The sequence below is a fragment of the Hemiscyllium ocellatum genome, chromosome 19 (genome assembly GCF_020745735.1).
Source record: "Hemiscyllium ocellatum isolate sHemOce1 chromosome 19, sHemOce1.pat.X.cur, whole genome shotgun sequence".
NCBI classification, from domain to species: Eukaryota; Metazoa; Chordata; class Chondrichthyes; order Orectolobiformes; family Hemiscylliidae; genus Hemiscyllium; species Hemiscyllium ocellatum.
The window spans coordinates 23,626,867-23,649,105 of NC_083419.1; the positions used below are offsets into that span (position 1 = coordinate 23,626,867).

The 22,239-nt window shown below is 40.1% G+C and overlaps 1 protein-coding gene across 1 annotated transcript in view; it reads left to right on the forward strand.

The window, feature by feature from the left end:
* slc6a15 (solute carrier family 6 member 15) overlaps positions 1-17,698 on the forward strand; it is a 35,356-nt gene extending 17,658 nt beyond the window's left edge. The window contains exons 5-11 of the mRNA XM_060839301.1: positions 7,293-7,403; positions 9,300-9,541; positions 9,632-9,824; positions 10,361-10,553; positions 11,990-12,149; positions 14,248-14,410; positions 17,330-17,698. Coding sequence (XP_060695284.1) covers positions 7,293-7,403; positions 9,300-9,541; positions 9,632-9,824; positions 10,361-10,553; positions 11,990-12,149; positions 14,248-14,410; positions 17,330-17,698 — 1,431 coding nt within the window. The remainder of the gene's footprint in view (positions 1-7,292; positions 7,404-9,299; positions 9,542-9,631; positions 9,825-10,360; positions 10,554-11,989; positions 12,150-14,247; positions 14,411-17,329) is intronic.
* The last annotated feature ends 4,541 nt before the right edge of the window (positions 17,699-22,239 follow it).

Consider the following 22,239-nt stretch of genomic DNA (forward strand, 5'->3'; position numbering starts at 1 on the left):
TGCCATGATCATCATCATTTGGGACACAGAAGGAAGCCATTTGGTCTATTGAAATTCTACAAATCTCAGCTGGGCTATCAAGTTTGTCCCACTCATCCACTCCTTTCCTATAGCCTTACAGGTTTACTTCCTGTTGAAATAATTGATTTGTTTCTGCTTCTGCCACTCTGATTGGAAGTGATTTTAAGGTGATAAACACTCTCTGTGGAAAAATTGCTCTAAAGGCTCTTGTGGCAATGTGGTAGTGCCCCTGCCTCTGGCCAGGAGGCCTGAGTTCAAGAGGCCTATGGTCCAAAGGCATTTAATAATATATCTAAACAGTTTGATTGGAAAACATGTCAAAAGTTTTCTTCCTTTTCTTGTCCTGTGTGCCTTGCCTGGAATCTTATTTGAGTCCCAGACCTTTGACCGTTAGCCGATGTTGAAGAGCTATTCCTTTTACATTCAGTCGAAACTTGTTATAGTTGTGGACATCTCTATCAATCAACCCTATTCTCTCTGTCTCCAAGGAAAACACTGACCTTTCCAATTGAACCTTGAAACTAAAACCCTCCAACTCTATAACAAGTTTGGTCTTCTCCTCCGCAACCCGTCAAGGTGCTTCATACCTTTCCCAAGGTGCAGTGATCAGTCTGGATGCTACAGCCTAGTTGGATATACAATTTCAGTATAGCCATGTTTTTGTACTCAGTCCTATCTTTATGACGACAAGCTTCTATATGCTGTGCTAACCACTCTCTTCATATGTCCTCCTTACACCTTGAAAAATCAATATGCATGCACCTACAAGTCCCTCTGTTCCTGCAGTCTTTTTAGAATCATTTACTAAGCTGAGATCGCCTCTTCTGATCTCTTTTGCCAAATTGCATCACCTTTCATTTGCCACTTGTCTCCCCATTCTGCTAACCTGTTGCAGGTGATTTATACCACTTGTTTACCACACCTCTTAAGTTTGGTGTCATCTCAAAATTGTGAATTCCCCCCCATCCCTCACCCCCTGTTCTCTAATGGAGCTTGAAAACGAACTCTATCCCATCTTCCTTTAATACACTGAATCCAAGCCATTAACGACCCTAAGCTCACACAACCTTTCAAGTATTGCCTGCCTGCAATAGCACTCATGTTCTGTTTAGCATAGGTCAACCAAATAATTGAAGATAGATCGCCTTTAAATTATGTTTTTCTTCATAGCCAGCTCAATAATATTGCTGCACCAATAAACAAGTTCAAATTTGGAGACCTTTCAATTGTCTGGTATCCATTTACACTGTCCAACCTTTAGAGTTGCCTTTATTTTCAACACTGTATTAAAGTACCTCACAATTCTATGGTTGAAAACAACCAGTAACTTAATTTGTGGAGCTACAAAAAATATATTATGTGATTTTAGAAAAACATGCTTGTAACATCACCAGCATTGTCCTTTGGTGAGCACTACTTGTTTTGCGTGAATTAGCCATGCCCAATGGATGTCATTGAGTAGTTCTGCCATTTTTGATATGTTGAAAAGATTATTGAGTCAAACACCACTAGAACCACCATCAGATTAACATTTGTGGAAGTCCATATCTGGAAAGTGGTTTGATTGCTGTCATACACCTGTTAATTACTAATATTTTGAAAATTGTGGAACGAACATAGTCACAGGAAAAAGATGTCCAAGATATTTCAGGAGCATTGAATTCATGAAAATAAGAAACTCCTTGTGAGACCTGAGAACTTCATTTAAATGAAAAGTTTGGTTATAGAGAGATTCTTCTGCCTGTAATGCAGTGAGTCCTTCATGCACCTATAGTGAACAGCCCTAAACTGAGCTAACTTTTCAAAGTTGCCATTCAATGAAAATAATAATATAAGTTGATTTAACATAAACTGAACTGGCTCCAGGTTCCTGAGGCTGAGTAGATATTTTTGGGATTTCTCAAAATGTCATTAGAGAAGTTCGAAGGATCACTTGATCTTGATGACCTTTGTTATGGTTAGGAGATGTTAGAAGAGAGCATGCTGTTCCCCAAATTAAGTTACTGATGTGGAACCGTTGGTTCTTTCTAGGGTATGTTTATTCAACATAAAACTGTGACAGTGATCCATTATCAATGTTTTTAAAATAAGCCATAACATTTAAAAAGCACTAGAAAAAATAAAGAGTAGAAAGATATATTTTGCAGATAAGTCGGCAGAAATTCAGAGGTCAACACAATGTTGAAGATCAGTCTAAAAAGATGATTGAATAACTAGACATGCAGAGCTGAAAGGACTGAGTTTGACCTCCCAGAGTGCACTAGCATAGCGAGACTAAAGTTAGTGGCATGGTGAGGGCAGCACAGCTATTTTTGACACTCCTTATTGAAATGAAATATAACCTAAGACTTGAATGCACACACACAGTCCAAAAATCATGAAGCATGGATTTATTATTCTAAAAGCATCAGGTCATCACAAACATGAAGGGAAATTAAAGTTATCCAGGAAGCAGATGCTGTCTGCACATGAATGAAAACATGGTTCACATCAGCTTGAGGAATCCTTTGCTTGTCTGCTCCTTTTTCCTATGAGACCTTCTTCCCCAAAGACACCTTCTTTTTCAGAGAGGGTCAATTTGACTACTCAAGCTATGTTCCCTCATTGTTGCCACCTGCTCAGTGGAGGTCCTGGTATAACTGCTGTAGCTGCCCTGTCTAGTATGCTCCCTGTCTGTTGCCACCTGGTGCTGGAGATTCCATTACGCAAGCAGTGTCTGATAAAAGACCACCTAAGTTGACAAGTGTGTCCAAAGTGGACATTTTTTCAGTCATGCTCCAAGCCAACTTTAAAGGTACCATCATCCCATCAGATGACATCAGGCTTTAATTTGGGGCTGTCTCCTCTCTATTGTCTGCTCACAACTAAGTCATATTTCCTCTAACCTTTGCTATGCCTTTGTAACTTGTATTTCTAGTATGTCCATTCATGTGTGCATATTGGTTGCCATTGTAACCCTAAAAATCTTCTAGGTTCAGTTACTTCCTCTCAATTGCTCTAACTATCTGTTGTCAGGTATTGCTGAATTGCATCAGACACTATTGAGTCTCTATACTCTTCAAAACATTTTATTATTCTAGATCAACCTTGGATACCCAAATAAGCTCTCTCCCTGTTCTCCATTTGATCAACAATCTCCATATTTTCTCCACAGCATCTCCAACTGCTCACAGCACCAGCAAATGCAAAGGTCACCAGAAACTCTTTCATAGGCTATCTATTTAGTTGCTTGTGCCACAGTCATTGCCCTCCAAGCTGTCAAAGCTTCCTATCCCTAACTTACAACCCAACTTTTTCCAAACCCACGCCCCCCCCCCCCCCCCCCCCCCCCCACCCCACCTTATTTGTCTTGAACCTATAATCCAGGCTGACAGTGAAGTCTGTGAAGTCCTCAGGGCAGTGCACTCTGACTTATCTAAATACATGAGGCCACTTCTGGGATACTGTGTCCTATTCTGGTGGCACTGTTATAAGAAGAATGTTATTAAATTGGAGTGGGTGCAGAAAACAATGACAAAGATGTTACTGGGACTGGTGGGGTGAGTTATAAGGAAAGGCTGGACAGCCTAGGACTTTTTTCACTGGACTGTAGGAGATTGCGGGATGCCTTTATGGAGTTTTTTTAAATCATGAGCATAGATAATGTGAAGAGCAAAAGGTAGGGGACTTCAGAACTCGAGGGCATATTTTTAAGATGAGCGGAGAAAGATTCAAAAGGGAGCTGAGGGGCAACCTTTTCACACAGTGTGTGGTTCATATGTAGAAAGAACTGCCAAGAAATTGGTCCAGTTACAACATTTAAAAGACAATTGGACAAGTACGTGATTGGAAATGGTTTGGAGGGATATGGATCAAACGCAAATTGGAATAGTTTAGTTTGGGAAACGTAGTCAGTATGGATGAATTAGACCACTAGGTCTTTTTCCATCTATATGACTCTAATTATCGATGGCTTCATGACACACTTTGAGATAATTACATTTTGATACCCATAAGGCATCAAGTTGCCTTCTCATCTTTATCTACATACAGCTTTAAGCTATCAGCGTCCAAAGAGATGGAGTTGGGTTTCACACATATATAGGCTTCATCCAGTATCATCCATCTCATCTCCTGCTCTGCCTATTATGAGGTTGCTTGTAAAATATGCATTCTCAGTAATCTCCTTTTCCTCCAGTAAAATGATGGGAAGACAAAAGTCATTGATCTTTGTCTAGTCCCTCTGCAAAATCCATACAGTCTGCACTGAGCCCCTCATTTTCCCTGGCACCATAAAAGGCTTCAAACCCTACACTCTCTATCCACCCCCAGCACCAAAGTGTCATTTGTCCCTTTCCATCGTTATCTTAATTGCTGCCAAAACTCTCATCCAAATCTTCAGTCACTTATAACCTGAACGATTCTAGAAGTTTCTAGGCATGTCTTCTGCTTTTTATCGTTCTATCCTATCTTTTCCTTATCCATGTTCTGCTACTGTTCATATCCTATGGAAACTAAAGACCCATTCACCCATTAGCCTATGCTTATTGATTTATACTGACCTCAGATCTCCCACAGCATGATCCCTCCCTGTCTCTGTAACCTGTTCATCTTCTAAGAGTTCTGCATTGTTCCCCACAAGGTTTCTTCACCTCACTGTTGACAACCACATTTTCAGCCAAAGATGCCCTAATTGGAGTTCTTTAAAATCCATTCGTTGGTTTGGCTTTTGGTTATACCTTTTTGGACTGATGTTAATGTTTGTCGAATTAAATTTCTGGAAGCAACCTTGAAATATGTACCTATATCCTGTGACCTCTATATTCTGGAAGTCTATTTTTCAGAAACACCACTGGCTGGAATTTCTTTGACTGGACCCACTCAATTCATGAACTACCCATTCCAACTGTTCATGTAATGCAAGTAGCCAGAAGCTGCTGAAAGCTTTTTATTCAGGCTGCTATGTTTTAAATGTCAGATATCTTTCAGCTTACCCATTTCTATCACTTTGATATCAATATAACTGTAAATATTTGCTCTGAAAGGTTATAACTGAAATGTTAACTTCTCCACCTCCTGATGCTGCCTGGCTTGCTGAGTTCTTCCAGCCTCCTGCTTCTCTACTACTGATCTCTACAGTGGCTGCAATTAATTTTGCCCTTATCATTCCTTAATCCACAAACCTCTGAAATCCAGAAATGATTTGCTTTCAAACATACCGGACTGAAAACATGGCAGTTTATTAACAGGACGATACAAATTCAGCTAGTTGTTTTAGAGTGAGCTTCTGGTGAGGAAACAATCTGACCCCCTCAGGAAAATCTGCTGGTGAAGCTCATTTTGAAGAACATGTCAAAGGATGACTGGCAGGTTTAGCAGTGTCCACCAGTTAGAGAGCCCATTACTGTCTAGAGATTTATAAGATGTTGACAGGAAGAAAGGAGTTGTAGAGGGAAGAGGAGAACTTCTAAGGAGTAAGCATCCTTGGAAGAGGCCTCATAGTAAGCTTAAAATCAACTAGGAGAAAGTGAAGACTGCAGATGCTGGAGATCAGAGTCTAAAAGTGTGGTGCTAGAAAAGCACAGTAGGTCAGACAGCATCCGAGGAGCAGGAGAGTCGATGTTTTATGCATAAGCACTTCATCAGGAAATGTCAACTCTCCTGCTCCTTGGATGCAGCCTGGCCGGCTATGCTTTTCTAGCACCACACTTTGTGACTCTGGAGATCAGAGTCTGCAGTCCTCACTTTCTTCCAGGAAGAAAAAATTGCTGAGGTTCTAAAAAAAGTAAGCTATAATCATTTTATTCAATCATGAAATATGAGTATCACTGGCTAGACCAAGATTTGACTAGACTAGACTAGACTAGACTTACAGTGTGGAAACAGGCCCTTCGGCCCAACAAGTCCACACCGACCCACCGAAGCGCAACCCACCCATACCCATACCCCTACGTTTACCCCTACCTAACACTATGGGCAATTTTAGCATGGCCAATTCACCTGACCCGCACATCTTTGGATTGTGGGAGGAAATCGGAGCACCCAGAGGAAACCCATGCAGACACGGGGAGAACATGCAAACTCCACACAGTCAGTCGCCTGTGAATTTATTCCCCATCTCTAATTGCTCTGGAGAAGGTGGTCTGCCTTCTTGAATTCTGCAGTTCTTGGGGTGAAGGGACACCCAGTGCTGTTAGGATGGAAGTTCCAGGATTTTGACCCAGCAGCAGTGAAGGAACAGAGATAAACTTACATGCCAGAATGATGATTGGCTTGAATCGTAACTTGCAGATGCTAGTGTTCCCAAGCATCTGCTGTCCTTGGCCTTCTATATGGTCCAGGTCATGAGTTTGCAAGGTGCTGTCGAAGGAGGCGAGCTAAACTTTTGCATCTTGCAGGTGGGACACACTGATGCTACTGTGTGTCAGTAATGAAGGAATGAATGTTGCAGGTGGTAGACATGGTGCCAATGAAGCAGGCCAGATGGGCCAGCTTTTTGAAGTGTTGTTTGAGCTGCACTTATCCAGGCAAGTAGAGAGTTTTCCAATAAACTCTTGACTTAAACTTTGTCAATGGTAGATAGACTTTGGAAGGCAGGAAGTGAGTCATTCACCATAGAATCCCTACAGTGCTGAAGAAGACAATTTATCCCATCAAATCCACACCAGTCCTCCAAAGAGTATCCTACACAGACTCCCCTCCCCTACCCTATTACTGTAACCCTGCATTTCCCATGGCTAACTCACCTAACCTGCACATGTTTGAACACTATGGGCAATTTAGCATGGCCAACCCATTTAACCTGCTCAGCTTTGAAGAGTGGAAGGAGCACCCAGAGGAAACCCATGCAGACATAAGGAGAATGTGCACATTGCACACAGACAATTCCTTGAGGGTGGAATCGATCCTGGGTCCCTGGTGTGGTAAGGCAACGGTGCTAACCACTGAGCCATCATGCAGCCAAGGAGGTTAGAGTTCCTAATCAGCTACCTTATCTTGTAATTTTAATTGCAGATCATCTTGCATATTTAGTTTAGTATGGATCTAATTAATGTTGTCAACTGCACATTTTCTACTGTCCAGCTTTATTAAAATCTATTATTACGCTAAAAATACAATAAAGGCCAATACTGATTACAACTGAAAAACCCTTTCATTTAACAAAGTTTCAATCATGCAGATTGGTTGAAATGCAGTAATGAAATTGTTAAGTGTCCACATATTTTCTATAAGTGAAAAGGATTTCTTTTTATTCTTTTGTTGAAAATAATTGACCTCCACATATTTTTCAGGTGATGTATTTTAGTTCTCTGTTTCCCTATGTTGTACTTATCTGCTTCCTGGTTCGAGGTCTTCTCCTGAAAGGTTCTTTGGATGGAATCCGTTACATGTTTACCCCTAAGGTATGGTCTGCTCAGTTTTATTGTTCAATTTAAAAATGCTTCATAATGACTCTGTCAGTACCACGTTGTGCTGAAATTCCAGATAAGCGCACACAATTGTTATATTGCATGCCACCTAGTGGTAGAGTGTACCAGTAGCTTCATGGTGATCACAAACTAGTTTATTCCATGATTTGGAGATGCCGGTGTTGGACTGGTGTGTACAAAGTTAAAAATCATACAACACCAGGTTATAGTCCAACAGGTTTAATTGGAAGCGCACTAGCTTTCAGAGCGACGCTCCTTCATCAGGTATCACCGAAAGCTAGCGTGCTTCCAATTAAACCTGTTGGACTATAACCTGGTGTTGTGTGATTTTTAACTTCGTTTATTCCAGTCCTGGAATAAATCTATTCAGATCAAACTATGCACTCAAGCTAATACAATAATCATAAAAAAGATCTAAAATTTTAATTTATTTCCCTCACAAGGGAATTTTATTCCAAAACTCAGCAAAAGAATTACAAACAAGATTTATTGCTTAGATATGTACAGGTTATGTGATTAATGAATCTGTCAATATAATTAATGGTTGGTATAGTTTGCAGTTTCAACAACAGACACTAGTTATATTGTGGACAGTATTAAAAAGCTACATCAGCAAAATATTCCTTATTATAAAGGTTGCAATACTTAAATGGACAAACATAAATAGTTACAACAGTTACAAGAGGCCAAGTTCTCAAGCACTTACATATAAGACAGCCACCAGTAAATAATTTGGAACCTCATTATCCAGAGTGTGGTTATGATGTAGAACTTGCTATTATGTGGAGCAAATGAGGTGATTAGTATTGATGTCTGTAAGGAGAGGCAAGAGAGGAGAAAGGACTAAATTAATATGCTGGTGAGGTTAGAGGAAGTAGAGTATACAAGCATAAGCACCAGAAAAGACCAGTTTCTTTGAATAGCATGCTTCTGTATTGTAAATTATACATAATTTTACCATTTAAATTGTACTGCAATTAGTTATCTACAAAATACATCATAAATCCAATCTAATTAAAGAGACCATAGTGAAAGATTGTCTGTTGTCCCAATTCCGATTAGTTCTCACTTGTAGAAATGGCACCTAGCACCACTATTTAAAACCTCTATTTATATGTCTGTTCTCTTTCTCCTTATTCCAATATCCCCTCCTTTTGTTCATTTATTCATTGGATATGAGCATTGCTGGGTGGGCTAGCATTCATTGCCCCATCACAAGTTGCCCTTAAGAAGGTGGTAGTGAGCTGCTTCCTTTTGTCACTGCAGAGTACTGGGAAGGATTTCCAGGATTTTGACCTAGTGATTCTGAAGGATTGGGGATTTATTTCCACATCAGGATAGTGAGTGACTTTGAGGGGAATTTGCAGTTGTGATATTCTCACATATCTGCTTCCCTACTCCTTCTAGATGGTAGTTGTCATGATATTGGAAGCCATTTGAACACATTTGGTGTGTCATTACAGTAGTTTGAACACAGTTGATATCTAAACAGATGAATAGCAAATAAGAAAGCTGCAGAGAAAATGCAGAAATAACTCGCAGTACCATATGAGTGAAAAGAGGGGAGATATATCAGAAAATGTAATAATAGGTAGAAGTTTATGTGGAACCTTCTGTGGCAGTCACCAGCTAATTTTAGATTGGTTTTTATGGCAATATCTTGAATGTTCATTTAGAGTGCCCTGTGGCAATGGTCATGCCAAGGCTGCAAGGTGAATGTGTTTGAGCTTGTTTATGTTACAGTAGCAAATCTTGGGGATGGTCTGTAGTGCTTTGTAAGCAAAAAAACTTTGCTGTACTTTGAGTATATGATGGAATTGGCTGAGTCTGCACAGAGCACTAATGACAATCTCTTTTCTTACCTCACAGTTGGAAATTATGTTGGACCCTCAGGTCTGGAGAGGGGCTGCAACCCAAGTATTCTTTGCCCTCGGGCTAGGGTTTGGCGGTGTGATTGCTTTCTCCAGTTACAACAAACGAGATAACAACTGCCATTTTGATGCTGTCCTTGTCTCCTTCATCAACTTCTTTACATCTGTGTTAGCAACACTGGTAGTGTTTGCTGTCTTGGGCTTTAAAGCGAATATTATCAATGAAAAATGTATTGTGAGGTGGGTATTGATTCCCTATTCCATACCAGTTTCACCCAAGGATTGCATGTTGTTACTCACAGTGATGTGGCTCCATGTGTTACATTGCAGAAACACAGACAAGATCCTGGAAATGCTTAAAGTAGGTGCAGTCAGTCATGATCTCATTCCTCATCATGTTAATTTATCAGATGTTTCAGCAACGGATTATCATCAGATGTACAACATTATAAAGGAGGTGAAGGAAGAGGAATTTCCAAAGTTAGGCCTGGATTCATGTCAATTAGAGGATGAACTTAACCAGGTAAGTCTACAGTAAATCTAAGAATAGAGCTTTTCTGGATAAAGGAAAGCTTATCTGGGTAATGGAGTTATTTATTGTAGGACACTGATTGATTTAACATCTGTCAAAGATTCTTTTGAATCTGAGGGCAGGTGTAAGCAGAACTCACTCAACCCTAGCGAGTGTTTGGAAATGATGAGATTATTGGAATAAAAGGGAAATATAAGCCATCCCAAATTTCATTATTTCCATCTGCCATGTGCTCTCTGGTACATCTGCCTGAATAAAAGAGATATCTGTTCTTGCCATACGTAGTCAGTAACTGATGCATTCTGAACATGACATTCTGAAGTCACAGTGAATGATTCGGGTTCTGAAGATTCCTTATACTTGAATGAGTACAGTCTCTGGAACCACCAACAAACCTTTACTGTAGACAGGCTGAAAAATTCCAAATTTACCCATGGATCCGAGATCCTGGAGCATAATTCTGCAATGTTTTATCATGCATACAACCTGATTCTTAACATGTTCTTTATTCGCTTTCTGTTTTGCAGGCTGTGCAGGGAACAGGCTTAGCCTTCATTGCCTTCACTGAGGCCATGACGCACTTCCCAGCATCACCCTTCTGGTCAGTGTTGTTCTTCCTGATGTTAGTAAATCTGGGCTTGGGCAGCATGTTTGGCACCATTGAAGGAATACTCACCCCTCTTGTAGACACATTCAAAATGCGCAAAGAAATTCTCACCAGTAAGTAATTTTGTGAAACATTTCATCTTGTTCCAAAATAAGCTGTGATTTTGCTCTTTGATAATTTTACCAGGACAGTTAACATTTGGTTGTATACGAGTGAACAGGATTTAGGAAGGCTCGGCTTTATCATTCCATTTAAAATTGCACATTTAGAGGTTATGTTTTCAACAGTCGATTTTCTTATAATATTTGATTGGTCACATAACGCTGTCAAAAAACAAAGTCATATTTAGATAGAAGAGAAATTCATCGGTACCAAAGTTTCTTTGGGTGGATAGATTGACCCCTTATGATATTAACCTGCTTGGAACTTACTGCAGAAACAGACTCCTCTTGAATCATAGCCATAGAGTTTTACGAAGAAGTCCTTCAGTTCATTGTGTTCATGCTGGTCATCAAGAATCTACTTTTCCCAGTTCAATTTACCAACACTTAGTCTGTAGTCTGATAAACAATGGCTCTTTAAATGGTCATCTAAATATTTATTAAATGCTGTTATGGCACTTACCTCTACGACCCTTCCAAACAGTGAGTTCCAGAAACCCACCACCTACTGGGTGAAAGCATTCTTCTTTGAATCTCCTCTAATCCTCCAACCCATTACTTTGAACTTATTCCCCAGCTATTGATCCCTCTACTATGGGAAAAAGTTTCCTATTATCAACCCTATCAATGCCCTTTGAGTTTATTACCAACAGTCTGTAGTTTAAAGTTCAAAATGTCTAAAACAGCTTGCAGGCAGTGTTACATGTTTAATACTGCCTCCTCTGTTTTCACCATGATCCATGCCTCACTGCTTTCAGAAACTGAAACTTAACTTCACCAGGATTTGTCAATGATGGAAACCCTCAAATGCAATTCCCTTACTCAGCCACACATGCTGACTGCAGACTGCGACTGACAGCTTGAGAAATTATGGTTAATCTAACAGTTCTTTCTCCCCTGTTATTATTAAAAAGAAAAATTGTTAAGAGCCACAACTGAGCTAATAGAAAGTTTGCTTACTCAGCATACATTTTGACTCAGTGGCTCAATCTTGCCTGGGAATTGTATGAAAGATTCAGCATTTCATTGTGGAGCTTTGACTTCAGGGCAATTCTTCAAATACAAAATCGGCCAACAAGCAAGTTCTCTGTCTCTGACTTTGTACGTGAAAGAAATAAATATTGAAACTCTCACAGTGGACAATGTATAAATTTTATTTTCAATGTGGACCCATGAAAGGCTTTGGACAGGGAACACTGGTGCCTTTATTCAATGAGCATTGCTTGTAGTATCACATTGTGGAAAAGTCTTACAATTTTAAAACTCTGCTTCCTTTTCATGCTTACTCTGCTAGCAATTACAGGATTACAGTCAGCTTATTTGTAGGTGATTTGCAATGTACTTTGGCCATCTGTCAGGTCTGTAATATATATTTTCCTTTACTCTAGTTGGCTGTTGTCTCGTGGCTTTCAGTGTAGGTCTCCTCTTTGTGCAGCGCTCTGGAAACTACTTTGTAACCATGTTTGATGATTACTCCGCCACACTACCCCTGCTAATTGTGGTCATCCTGGAAAATATTGTTGTCGCTTGGGTTTATGGCACAGATAAGTATGTACCAACAGTCCTGTGATACTTCAAAACTTACTAAAAGTGGTGTAACAAGAAGTGACTGAAAAATATTGGTTCTGCCAATTATAATTTCCCATCAAGTTATATTCTAGTTTTGTTATGCAAGGTTTTTATTCCATAGTACAGGCAGCAGTTATTCTTTGTGAGCTTTGTACTCTATACTACGCCATCTAGTGACACAAATGAGAGTTAGTGATAGTGAATTACCTCTTAAAGGAGAACTTGGAGATCATCTGAGTGAAGATTAATATTTATGCTTGACCATTCTGAATTCAGATTCAAAAACACCTTATTGGAGTGACGTTAACAAAGCTCTTCATTTATGCATTATAAATTAGCACCCTCACATTCATGGGAGTTGCTGGATAAACCCAGGAGTCAGTTACACATCAGCTATGTAGGTCCTTTCATGGACTTCATATTCTTAGTCATTGTGGACGCTGCTCATCCAGCTACTTTGAGTCAGAGTTAATTTGTCACACACGGGGACTACAGTAGAAAAACTGAATGTGTCTTTTGCAATACATGAACTCCCGGAAGTGTTGGTCACAGATAATAGGCCATCATTTGCTAGCAGGGAAGTTGAGTATTTCCTAAAGTCGAATGGTTTTCCTCATAAGGACAGCTGGATACCATCCATTATCCAATGGTCTTCTGAAAGAGAAGTTCAAACTTTGAAGGCAAGCTTGAACAAACAGCCTACAGCTTCTCTCGATGCCAAACTGTCCCGGTTCCGATTTGATAAAAGCACCACCCATCATGCAACTAAAGGGATAACTCCAGCAGAATTGCTAATGGGCAGAAGACTCCAAGCCAGGTTAAATCCGATCTTCCTGGACCTGAGGTAGTGTTGGTGAAATGGCATCAGGAATGCCATGCCAGACACAAGATTCTGCTAAAGTTTACTTCAGAGGATAAAGTTTGGTGTAGGGACCATGGGAATGGCCCTGCATGGTTAAGAGGCATGGGGTCAATGCAAGGACAGGTCTAGTGACATATAAAGTTCGAGTAGGTGTGACGATCCTGAACAAGCACATGGACAATATGAAAGCTACAAACATGCAAAACGGTGTGTGTGTAAAATGTGCCCAGCTCCTCAACTGCCTTTCGGACTGTTCCTAAACCGTGGGTTCTCCCACTTCAGGTGTTGAAGATACCTTGGAATCTGAGATAGACATGGCATATCTCGCTTCCTCAGCACATGTGTCACCTGAAGAGGAGAATGAATTTCTTCTGAGACACTCCGGGCACAAGAGGCGAGCTACTGTGCATGACATGCTGCCTGTGTCAGAGGCAGAGTTGGATGAAGCTGACCCAGTGCTAAACTGCCCCAGGAGGAGCTACAAAGGAAACTGGCCATTGTCCTGGGATTCAGAGGGGAGGGTTGTAGTGATTGTGACCAGGTCAGCCAGGTAGTCCTTGGAGTGGGGTTGTAAATCAGTTCCAATCAGGGAGCCCTGGCTGGCAGATATAAACAGGAGTGTCAGAGGTTCTGTTCACTTTGAGAGCTGGCTCTGAGGGAGTTGGATCAGCATCAAGGGCACTCCATATGTAAATAAGGAGTGGTTTGGTGACAGGATACAAGTTATTTTATTCACCTTCACTGATTTGCCATTTGGTTGGGCCGACTCTTACTTGTCCAGCTTGATGTTGAAATAATTGCAGCCTTAGCAAGAATAGCTCATACAGCGATCATTAATAAATCACTTAAAGTCTCAACTGGCAGCCGGACAGGAAAACCCAAACTTGACCTTTCAACCCAGAATTCAATCCCAGTTGGAAGATGGCACTGTTCTGGTATTGCCATCATCCTACCTGTTTATGTTGCCCCTCTGCCTCTAGAATTGGAAGTTCTCCCCTCAGATTTTCTACGTCCTCAACAAAGAGCCAAAATATTTCTCCACTCAGTATATTACAAAGCTGCTGAACTCACCCTAAAAAGAAACATGCCATAGGTGTATTTGCCACAATAAAACTAACATGATAAGAGGCTCTTTCTTCCGGAACTTTCTGTTTTATAGACTGATAAAAGTAATTGTACAAAAAGAACATTTGATTTTCTGTTGAATTTTATCAGGTTCATGGAGGACTTGAAGGATATGCTTGGATTCACTCCTTTCAGATATTACTATTACACATGGAAATACATTTCTCCACTTATTTTGATTGCTTTGCTTGTGGCAAGCATTGTCCAGATGTGTTTGAGTCCACCAGGCTACGAGGCCTGGATTAGTGAATTGGTGAGTGTTGTGTACATCAATAATCATGCTGCTTTGTGATTCTCTACGTATATATGTGCACATGTGTTATTTGGGGTCATAACATTGAATTGTTAACAGCAGGATATGTAGACAATTAATGCAATTCCCAATCAGAAGTACCAATTAGCCTTCTCTGCTCCAGAACTTCAGAATCTGTCATTGCAGGAGGAAAAAATATCAGACCAACATTAATATTGATCAATATGTTCAGCCATGGACCAACATTGACTGTAATAGTATTGGAGGAGAAAGTGAGGTCTGCAGATGCTGGAGATCAGAGCTGAAAATGTGTTGCTGGAAAAGCGCAGCAGGTCAGGCAGCATCCAAGGAACAGGCAATTCGACGTTTCGGGCATAAGCCTGATTCCTGATGAAGGGCTTATGCCCGAAACGTCAAATTTTCTGTTCCTTGGATGCTGCCTGACCTGCTGCGCTTTTCCAGCAACACATTTTCAGCTGTAATCATAGTATTGTCATGTTTAAACTGCCATCCCCTTAGAGGAAAGAACTGATAGATGAGCTAGAGATCCAAACCAGAAAAACTCTATTTGGAGTTTGAGTTCTAAATGGGTACTTAAATGAGAATCTTGAGGGTAGTTATGAAGCATCAATTGTTTTTGCATGTGTTCACAAATTGTATCCACAATACCAACTTGCCTGAAATCCAAAGCCAGATGACACCAAGTTATAGCCAACAGGTTTATTTGAAATCACAAACCTTTAGAGCTTGGTGAAGGGGCTAGGCTCTGAAAGTTGGTGATTTCAGATAATCCTATTGGGCTATAACGTGGTGTGTTGTGTGACTTTTGACTTTGTCATCCCTGTCTAACACTGGAACCTCCACTACTTGGCTCGATGTCAGACATGGAACGATCACCTGCCACAGCGATAGGATCTAATGTAAAATTGATTGAGTCACATTGTGATGATGTTATCACATTGAGTGTACCACTGTGACTGGGGGAGGTGGTGGTGTAACAGAGAAATCACTGGAGTGGTAATTCAGATTGTCAGCTTAATGTTTTGGGACATGGGTTTGAATCCCACTGTGGTAGATGGTCAAATCTGAAAGCAATTAAAAAAAGAATCTGGAATCAAAAGCTGGTCTAAAGACAACCATTGCCAATTGTTGTAAAAACTATTCTGGTTTACTAATGTCCCTGAGTGAAGGAAATCTGTCATACTTAATTGGTCTGATTTACATGTGACTCCAGGTCACAGCGATGTTGTTGATGGTTGAGTGCCTTATGAAATGGCTTAGAGAACCTGGAAAACTAGGGTGGGGCAACAAATACTGGCCCTGCCATTAATACTAACAGTACAGGATTTTTTTTTAAATTGCCTGTTGGCTGACCAGGGTTTGTTAATGCTGAGAAAAGGTAGCAAAAGACCACAACACACAGGCAAGTCCTTACGTTTGACCTGTTGCAATTCCTTGTTGGGCAAGTGGAGCAGGAATGCTGTTGTTGACCACATAAAGGTATCTTGGTACACTGTTTCGTCTTTCCCAACGGCAAACTTTTCCAATTCCTTCCTCACCCCCTTGTCCTGTTGGAAATTGTTTCTGTGGGAGTCCCTAGTGTCAGCTGGACAACCTGAAAATAGCTAGCTCTGCATGATAACATGCTGTCCATCAGATTATCAGGAATGAGACGGCAAACTAATGGCTTAGGAGGTAAAGGTGCAGGCCGAACTATTGTCACCCCAAAATGCTCCTCATTTGTTGACTAAAAATCGGTGTTCAAATAATTCCATCCAACAATTTGAGAAACATTGTCGAAAGCTACATTTGTCAATAGCAGAAGTTACTACTATTGTAAAATGAAAGAGAAATTGTTGAAGTTAAAGGAAGCGAGGGCACTAGATTTACATTAAAAATACAGACGTCCTCGAATTTACAAATGACCAACTTACAAACACTTGTCCCTAAGAAAGTGATGTGTTGCTGGAAAAGCGCAGCAGGTCAGGCAGCATCCAAGGAACAGGAAATTCGACGTTTTGGGCATAAGCCCTTCATCAGGAAGGGCTTATGCCCGAAACGTCGAATTTCCTGTTCCTTGGATGCTGCCTGACCTGCGCTTTTCCAGCAATACATTTTCAGCTCTGATACTCCAGCATCTGCAGACCTCACTTTCTCCCCTAAGAAAATGATCCCAAAGGAGCCGCTCTACCAGCACAGTTGCTGAGGCAAGAAGGGGCTGAATATCTCTCCAGGGCCACCTCCTCCCGCAATCCTTTTCATAACCTTTTTCACCACTTTCAGCGAGGGAAAAGCTTTGCCCCTAAAGTTGTAAAAGAACAGCTGTGCACAAAATGAATGGAGCTGGGAAATGTTACAGAGGTGGAAGTAATGACAGCTGAGCTGTGCAATCAGCAGCTGATCTTGGAGTCAAATATAACTCCATGGGTCATCCATGATAGTTGTCTGCTTGAAGATTGAGCCCTGACAAATTTTGAACATGGGATTTTTAAAAATTATCTAATTAATTATATTAAATCCTTTAGATCTGTTTAAAAAAAAGTGTTTTGCATCTCATTTGGATATCTATCATTGTCACTTAGATTGCAAAAATGGCTGCTTGAATTGATGAGTCAGTCTCAGTCTTAGAGATTCCGAGAAGTGTGATTGAAAAATACAAAATTTTGTTTGGGCAATATTAATTTATCACAAGAATGTGAAACCAATTGGAAGCCCACTTTGCAACATTTTCCAATGAAGGAAATGGGTTTGCTTATTTCCTGTCATACTGGCTTGGGGTCTGACAGAGGCCAGTTTCACTCCCTGTGAAAATTAGTGCAAATTCGAAACAAAATCCAAGAAGTGCTGAACCCATCGTACAAGCAAATTACAAATTATTCAAATACGTCTGTTTTAGAATTCTTCTGTCTATTTTCCTAGGGTACCGACAGATTTCTGAGTTACCCAACGTGGGGCTTGGCTGTCTGTATTGGCCTTGTGTTAGTCGCCATACTCCCTGTCCCAGTCATCTTCATCATCCGTTATTTTAACATAATGGATGATGGCTCCAACTCTCTGGCCTCAGTCTCTTACAAAAAGGGACGGATTCTGAAGGAGAACTCCAACTTGGAAGAAGATGATGCCAGTCTTCTACACAGCAAGACCCCAACTGAGATGCACTCGCCAATGGTTGGAAACAACATTTACCGAAAACAAAATGGATCCCCCACTCCGGAAGCAGACACAGCTCCAAACGGCCGCTATGGCATTGGATACTTAATGGCTGACATGCCTGAATCAGACTTGTAGCTTCTGAACAAGCTTTGCCTGTCTTTGTGTCTGTTGCTACGTTGAGCATAATTGCCACTCAAAAAGCACGCAAAGTACTGATGTGGCACATGTATCATGTATATCCTGTAGATAGACTATATTTTTCCATATTAATGATATTGTCTGAAATATTGTTGCCTACAAGTAGCTACGAGCAAAGCTGAACATTATACTTTTCTGCATCTGACAGATCTTATTCAGTGATCCCTCCCAGAAAAAAAAAATGTTTTTCTTAAAGGACATCAATTTGCTTCCTAGATCAGAGCATTCTTTCTTACTACATCACTGAGACTAGCAAATTTGAGATTTTTTTATTCTTGAACTTTTATGTAAGTTACGACAAATATTTAAAATGCATTTCAACACTGAATCAACATACAAACTGATTTTTATCTTAAATTATTCAGTAGCTTGTCAAACCACATACATTCTCAAATTTTTTTTTAAAAAAGAAAACATTTAGAGAGAACATTCTTTAGTCCGGTAAGGGGGCATTTCTCATTTTTGCCCATAGGAGTCATCAATGAGTATTGTGGCTACAGCATAAATGCCCCAGCTCCCTGACACACAAACCCAGGTGGTACTTCATGCAGTGCTGAATTTAGGAAGATGTTTAGACTGCTAAAGCCCAACGTGTGGGCAGCAAGCATGCACACATTTCTAGTTAGAAATAATTCACCTGCCATACCGGCTAAGATGACTAACAAGAGGTGACCTCTCTCTCCAAAACCATTTTTCGCTGTACCAATACCACATCAATTAAATGATTAAAGACCATGGCTCATCCTCAGCTTCTCAAGAAAAGTTCAGGATGGATTATAAGTGTTGACCTTACAAGTGATGCTCACATAAGACCATAACGTATAGGAGCAGAACTAGTCAATTTGGCCCATCGAATCTGCACCATTCGATCATGACTGTTTTGTTTCTCAAACCCATTCTCCTGCCTTCTCCCCATACCTCGTCATCCCCATACTAATCAAGAACCTATCTGTCTCTATCTTAAATGCACTCAATGACTTGCCTCCACAGCCCTCTATGGCAAGGAGTTTCACAGACTCACTGACTGATCTTACAAATTAATACAAAAAGGTATGTCATTTGGATGTGCACACGGTTCAAGTCTGAAGTCATCTTTCCAAAATTAGTCTATTTTGAATCAGCCAAAACTTTATGGGCTGGACCACGTAACAAAAAAGAACATAAATGAAATAGCCTGGCTGTTGAGCTGAAAAGAACAATCTACATTCAAAAAAAAATGACCTCCCCCACAACTCCACTTCCTCGCTGAATCACTAATACTCTCAATGCCAGGTACAGGCAACTGCAATCCTCAATACTGTCCCCATACCAGGCTGAGCTCCTTGGTTTCATATTTCTCTTCATCCCCTGCACTCCCTACACTGATTCTTAATCCCATCCCAGTTGCTTTTTTTCTGGAGTCATTTACCATCAGTTCTAGAGGAGCATTCTCATTCTTCACAGCACTCTCATCACTGTTCATTACAATGAGATCAAGTCTTAGACTCTGGGGATGTCGCATTTCTAAACTAGTACCCAACTGGGGAATGACTGAATCATGAATTCCTATCGCACTTCATTATGAATAAACTAGCAAAATACTTATAAAACTTACATATGTCAGACCCATGAATTGCTACAAATTATTTTAGCTGTTTGCTAATTCTGATGAAAAACAGATATACTCCCGTTTGAGAAGAATTTATCCTTCAACACACAGGTTACAGCATCGATCCTTTCAACAGTTGTATCTAAAATGGAGATTATTTGCTTCTCTGCTGTGTGACCACAAGTAAGTGGCTGGCATGAGCTATAGGTAGCTAGAGGGAGTTGTAATTTTAAAACTGGCTATATATTTTGTGTAAAGTGTTTGCAATTATTAATTTGAAGAGGTAAAGTCCTATTTTGAAGAGTCAAAACTGACTCGTACTATCAAACTGATCAGTACAGTTAATTTGGTGCCTAATTATTTTAGATATTTATTGTGGTTTAGAATATTTAGTGAACAAGTTATATATTTATATTGCATATTGCAAAGTGTACATATGTATATTTGCCTGGATTTGTTTGAACATTTTGATGCAAAAAAAAAGCTTTTTTCAGCACTGATAAGCCTTCGATGAAATTCTTTGTTAATTTGGTTAAGTTGGTTTCATTATAGAAAAAGTACCACGACTTTTCCTGCAAAGGAAGGAGAGGTTCGAGTTCTTCTGGAGCTCTGTAGTCCTTTGTTATGTTTCATGTGAAATTAAACACCCAGTGATAAAGCGTAATTGTGATTTTGTGATTTTTATTCACGTGGTCTAAATGACTTTGCATTCAAACTTAAACAATACATGTCCTCTTTTATAATTTTTATAATGCTTACATTCTACATCTGATTTGCAGTTGGCAGGACAAATGCTTGGCCTGTTTATTGGATATGTGAAGCTTGAAGCTATTCAGTCATAATTCAGTGTTGTCTTACCCTGTAATCTATTGTAAAAGCTTCCGGGGATTTATGCACATGATTTTGCAAGAGTTGTGAAGATATATAGTTCCACATGTAATTTTAACTTTGCAAGCTACAACTCCTGACTAGGAGAACAAAGTTGGGAAATGACCTTTTCTAGCCTTACCTCGCATCAATGCATATTGAAATTTGGGAGAAAATGGCACAGCTACGCAAGACTAGATAGTACTGTTGATATTGCTGTGAGTGAACAGACATTTCCAATAAAGGTTTAAGATGTGGAATGCACTGCCTGACATAGTGCTGTATGTAGGTTCAACACTAGCTTTCAAAAGGGAATTGAATGTCTGAGTGGGAAAAGGTTGCAGGCTTTAACTGTTCAAAAAGCTAACATGAATTCAATGGTTAAAATGGTTACCTGCAGTATTGTGCAAATTATTAATTGCGTGTTATTATACAGCCACTGAATAAAAACATTCAGCACTTTGAGAGAGAAATTAGCATGAAAATGTCAGACATTCATGAAATAGTATTGTCATCTTTAGAAGCTGAAGCATCTATCGAAAGTTGTGTTTGTTATTTTGATTGAAATTATATCTTGTAAAGCGATTGGGAGATAAGAGCCAACATTATTAATTGCTGTATGGCAGGTATCAGGCATAGCCTGCAAACAATAAGCCTCACCTGCACTATTGGCATTTGAAAGAATGAGTGAATGGTCACTGTACTCTACAATGAACAACATGGCAAAATACGGTTAAAAAATGGCAACTGTCACCATGATCTGGTGCAATTTGAATAATTTAAGAATAAAAAGATCAAGCGGAAAGAAAGTTCATCTTCGTTCTGCCACCTCCACCCAGAGAGAGTTGCCTAATGATGTCTGTGTCCCTCCACTGCGTGTGCTGGACTCACCCGCACCAAAGTCGTCACTTTCAATTTCCTGGGGGAAGTAGCATTTTGGGTGGGTGGGGCTGGGTTCATAGTTCCCCTCATTTCAAATTGGGCAGACATACAAAGTCACTAAAGAGGAAATACCTCAACAAGTGCAAAGCATCTGAAAATGAATTTATTAATTTCAACATATCACATTTTGAAATCAAATTGGGGAGAAATGCTATTGACATCTGCTCCCACCCCATTTATGTGGAGTAAAGGGAATGATAAAATATTAAAATGTGGTGCTTACTCTGATGTTCAACTTTGGTGAAAGTGTAAATAAGTGACCAGTGATCCTGCACAAAACAGCCATGTAATTCTGCAAAATATTTCATATGGGGTCCTGCACTGTTTCTAGAAATCTACCGAACACAGCTCTGGTGGCTCCCAGGGCAGAATGTGTATGCTTCTTGGGAGAATTAAGTATTGAGCAGCTTTCTGGTCTGAAAAGCCCCCCAAAAAACTTGGAACACTGATTACTGTGTTCATCCAACATTTTCAAATTCTAATCATCCACCCCACTACTTTAAAAGTTTTCTTCATGCTTGACTCCATAGCTGAACTATTGCATTTTCTCTTACCCTCTCTAATTGGCAAGAGGCTTTTTAAAAACTTTTGTGCTGACAGCTTGTTCATCAAATCAAATGAGGCATAGCTTTGAATGTGTCTTGGCCCTCTCACTGGTACCATCATATAGGCAATGTGATTGCTATGCCCACCATCCATGCATTCTGTGCCGTAGACAAAACCATTCTGAAATCTTTAACAGTGAAACATTGACACTGTACACTCATCAGCGAATTCATGCACCATTCTGAGTGACAATGCAAGATTGCTTCTCTGACCACACATTTTAAGCAGGCAAGTGAACATATCTCTAAAATGAGGAGGACAATTAGAGGCCAAATCACTCGGCTCATTTTTAAACAATCTCTGAGGGTCTTTTACATTAGACGCATGCATTTCACGGCAAATATGCAACTCCCCACTCCTTCCCACCCCAGTAGGAGAGATCATTTTCACGGGAATATGAAGATTTAAATTGCTGTGGATGTGCACATGTGATGATTTAATTGTAGCTTTCTCTTTCACTTATATCAGAATTGCC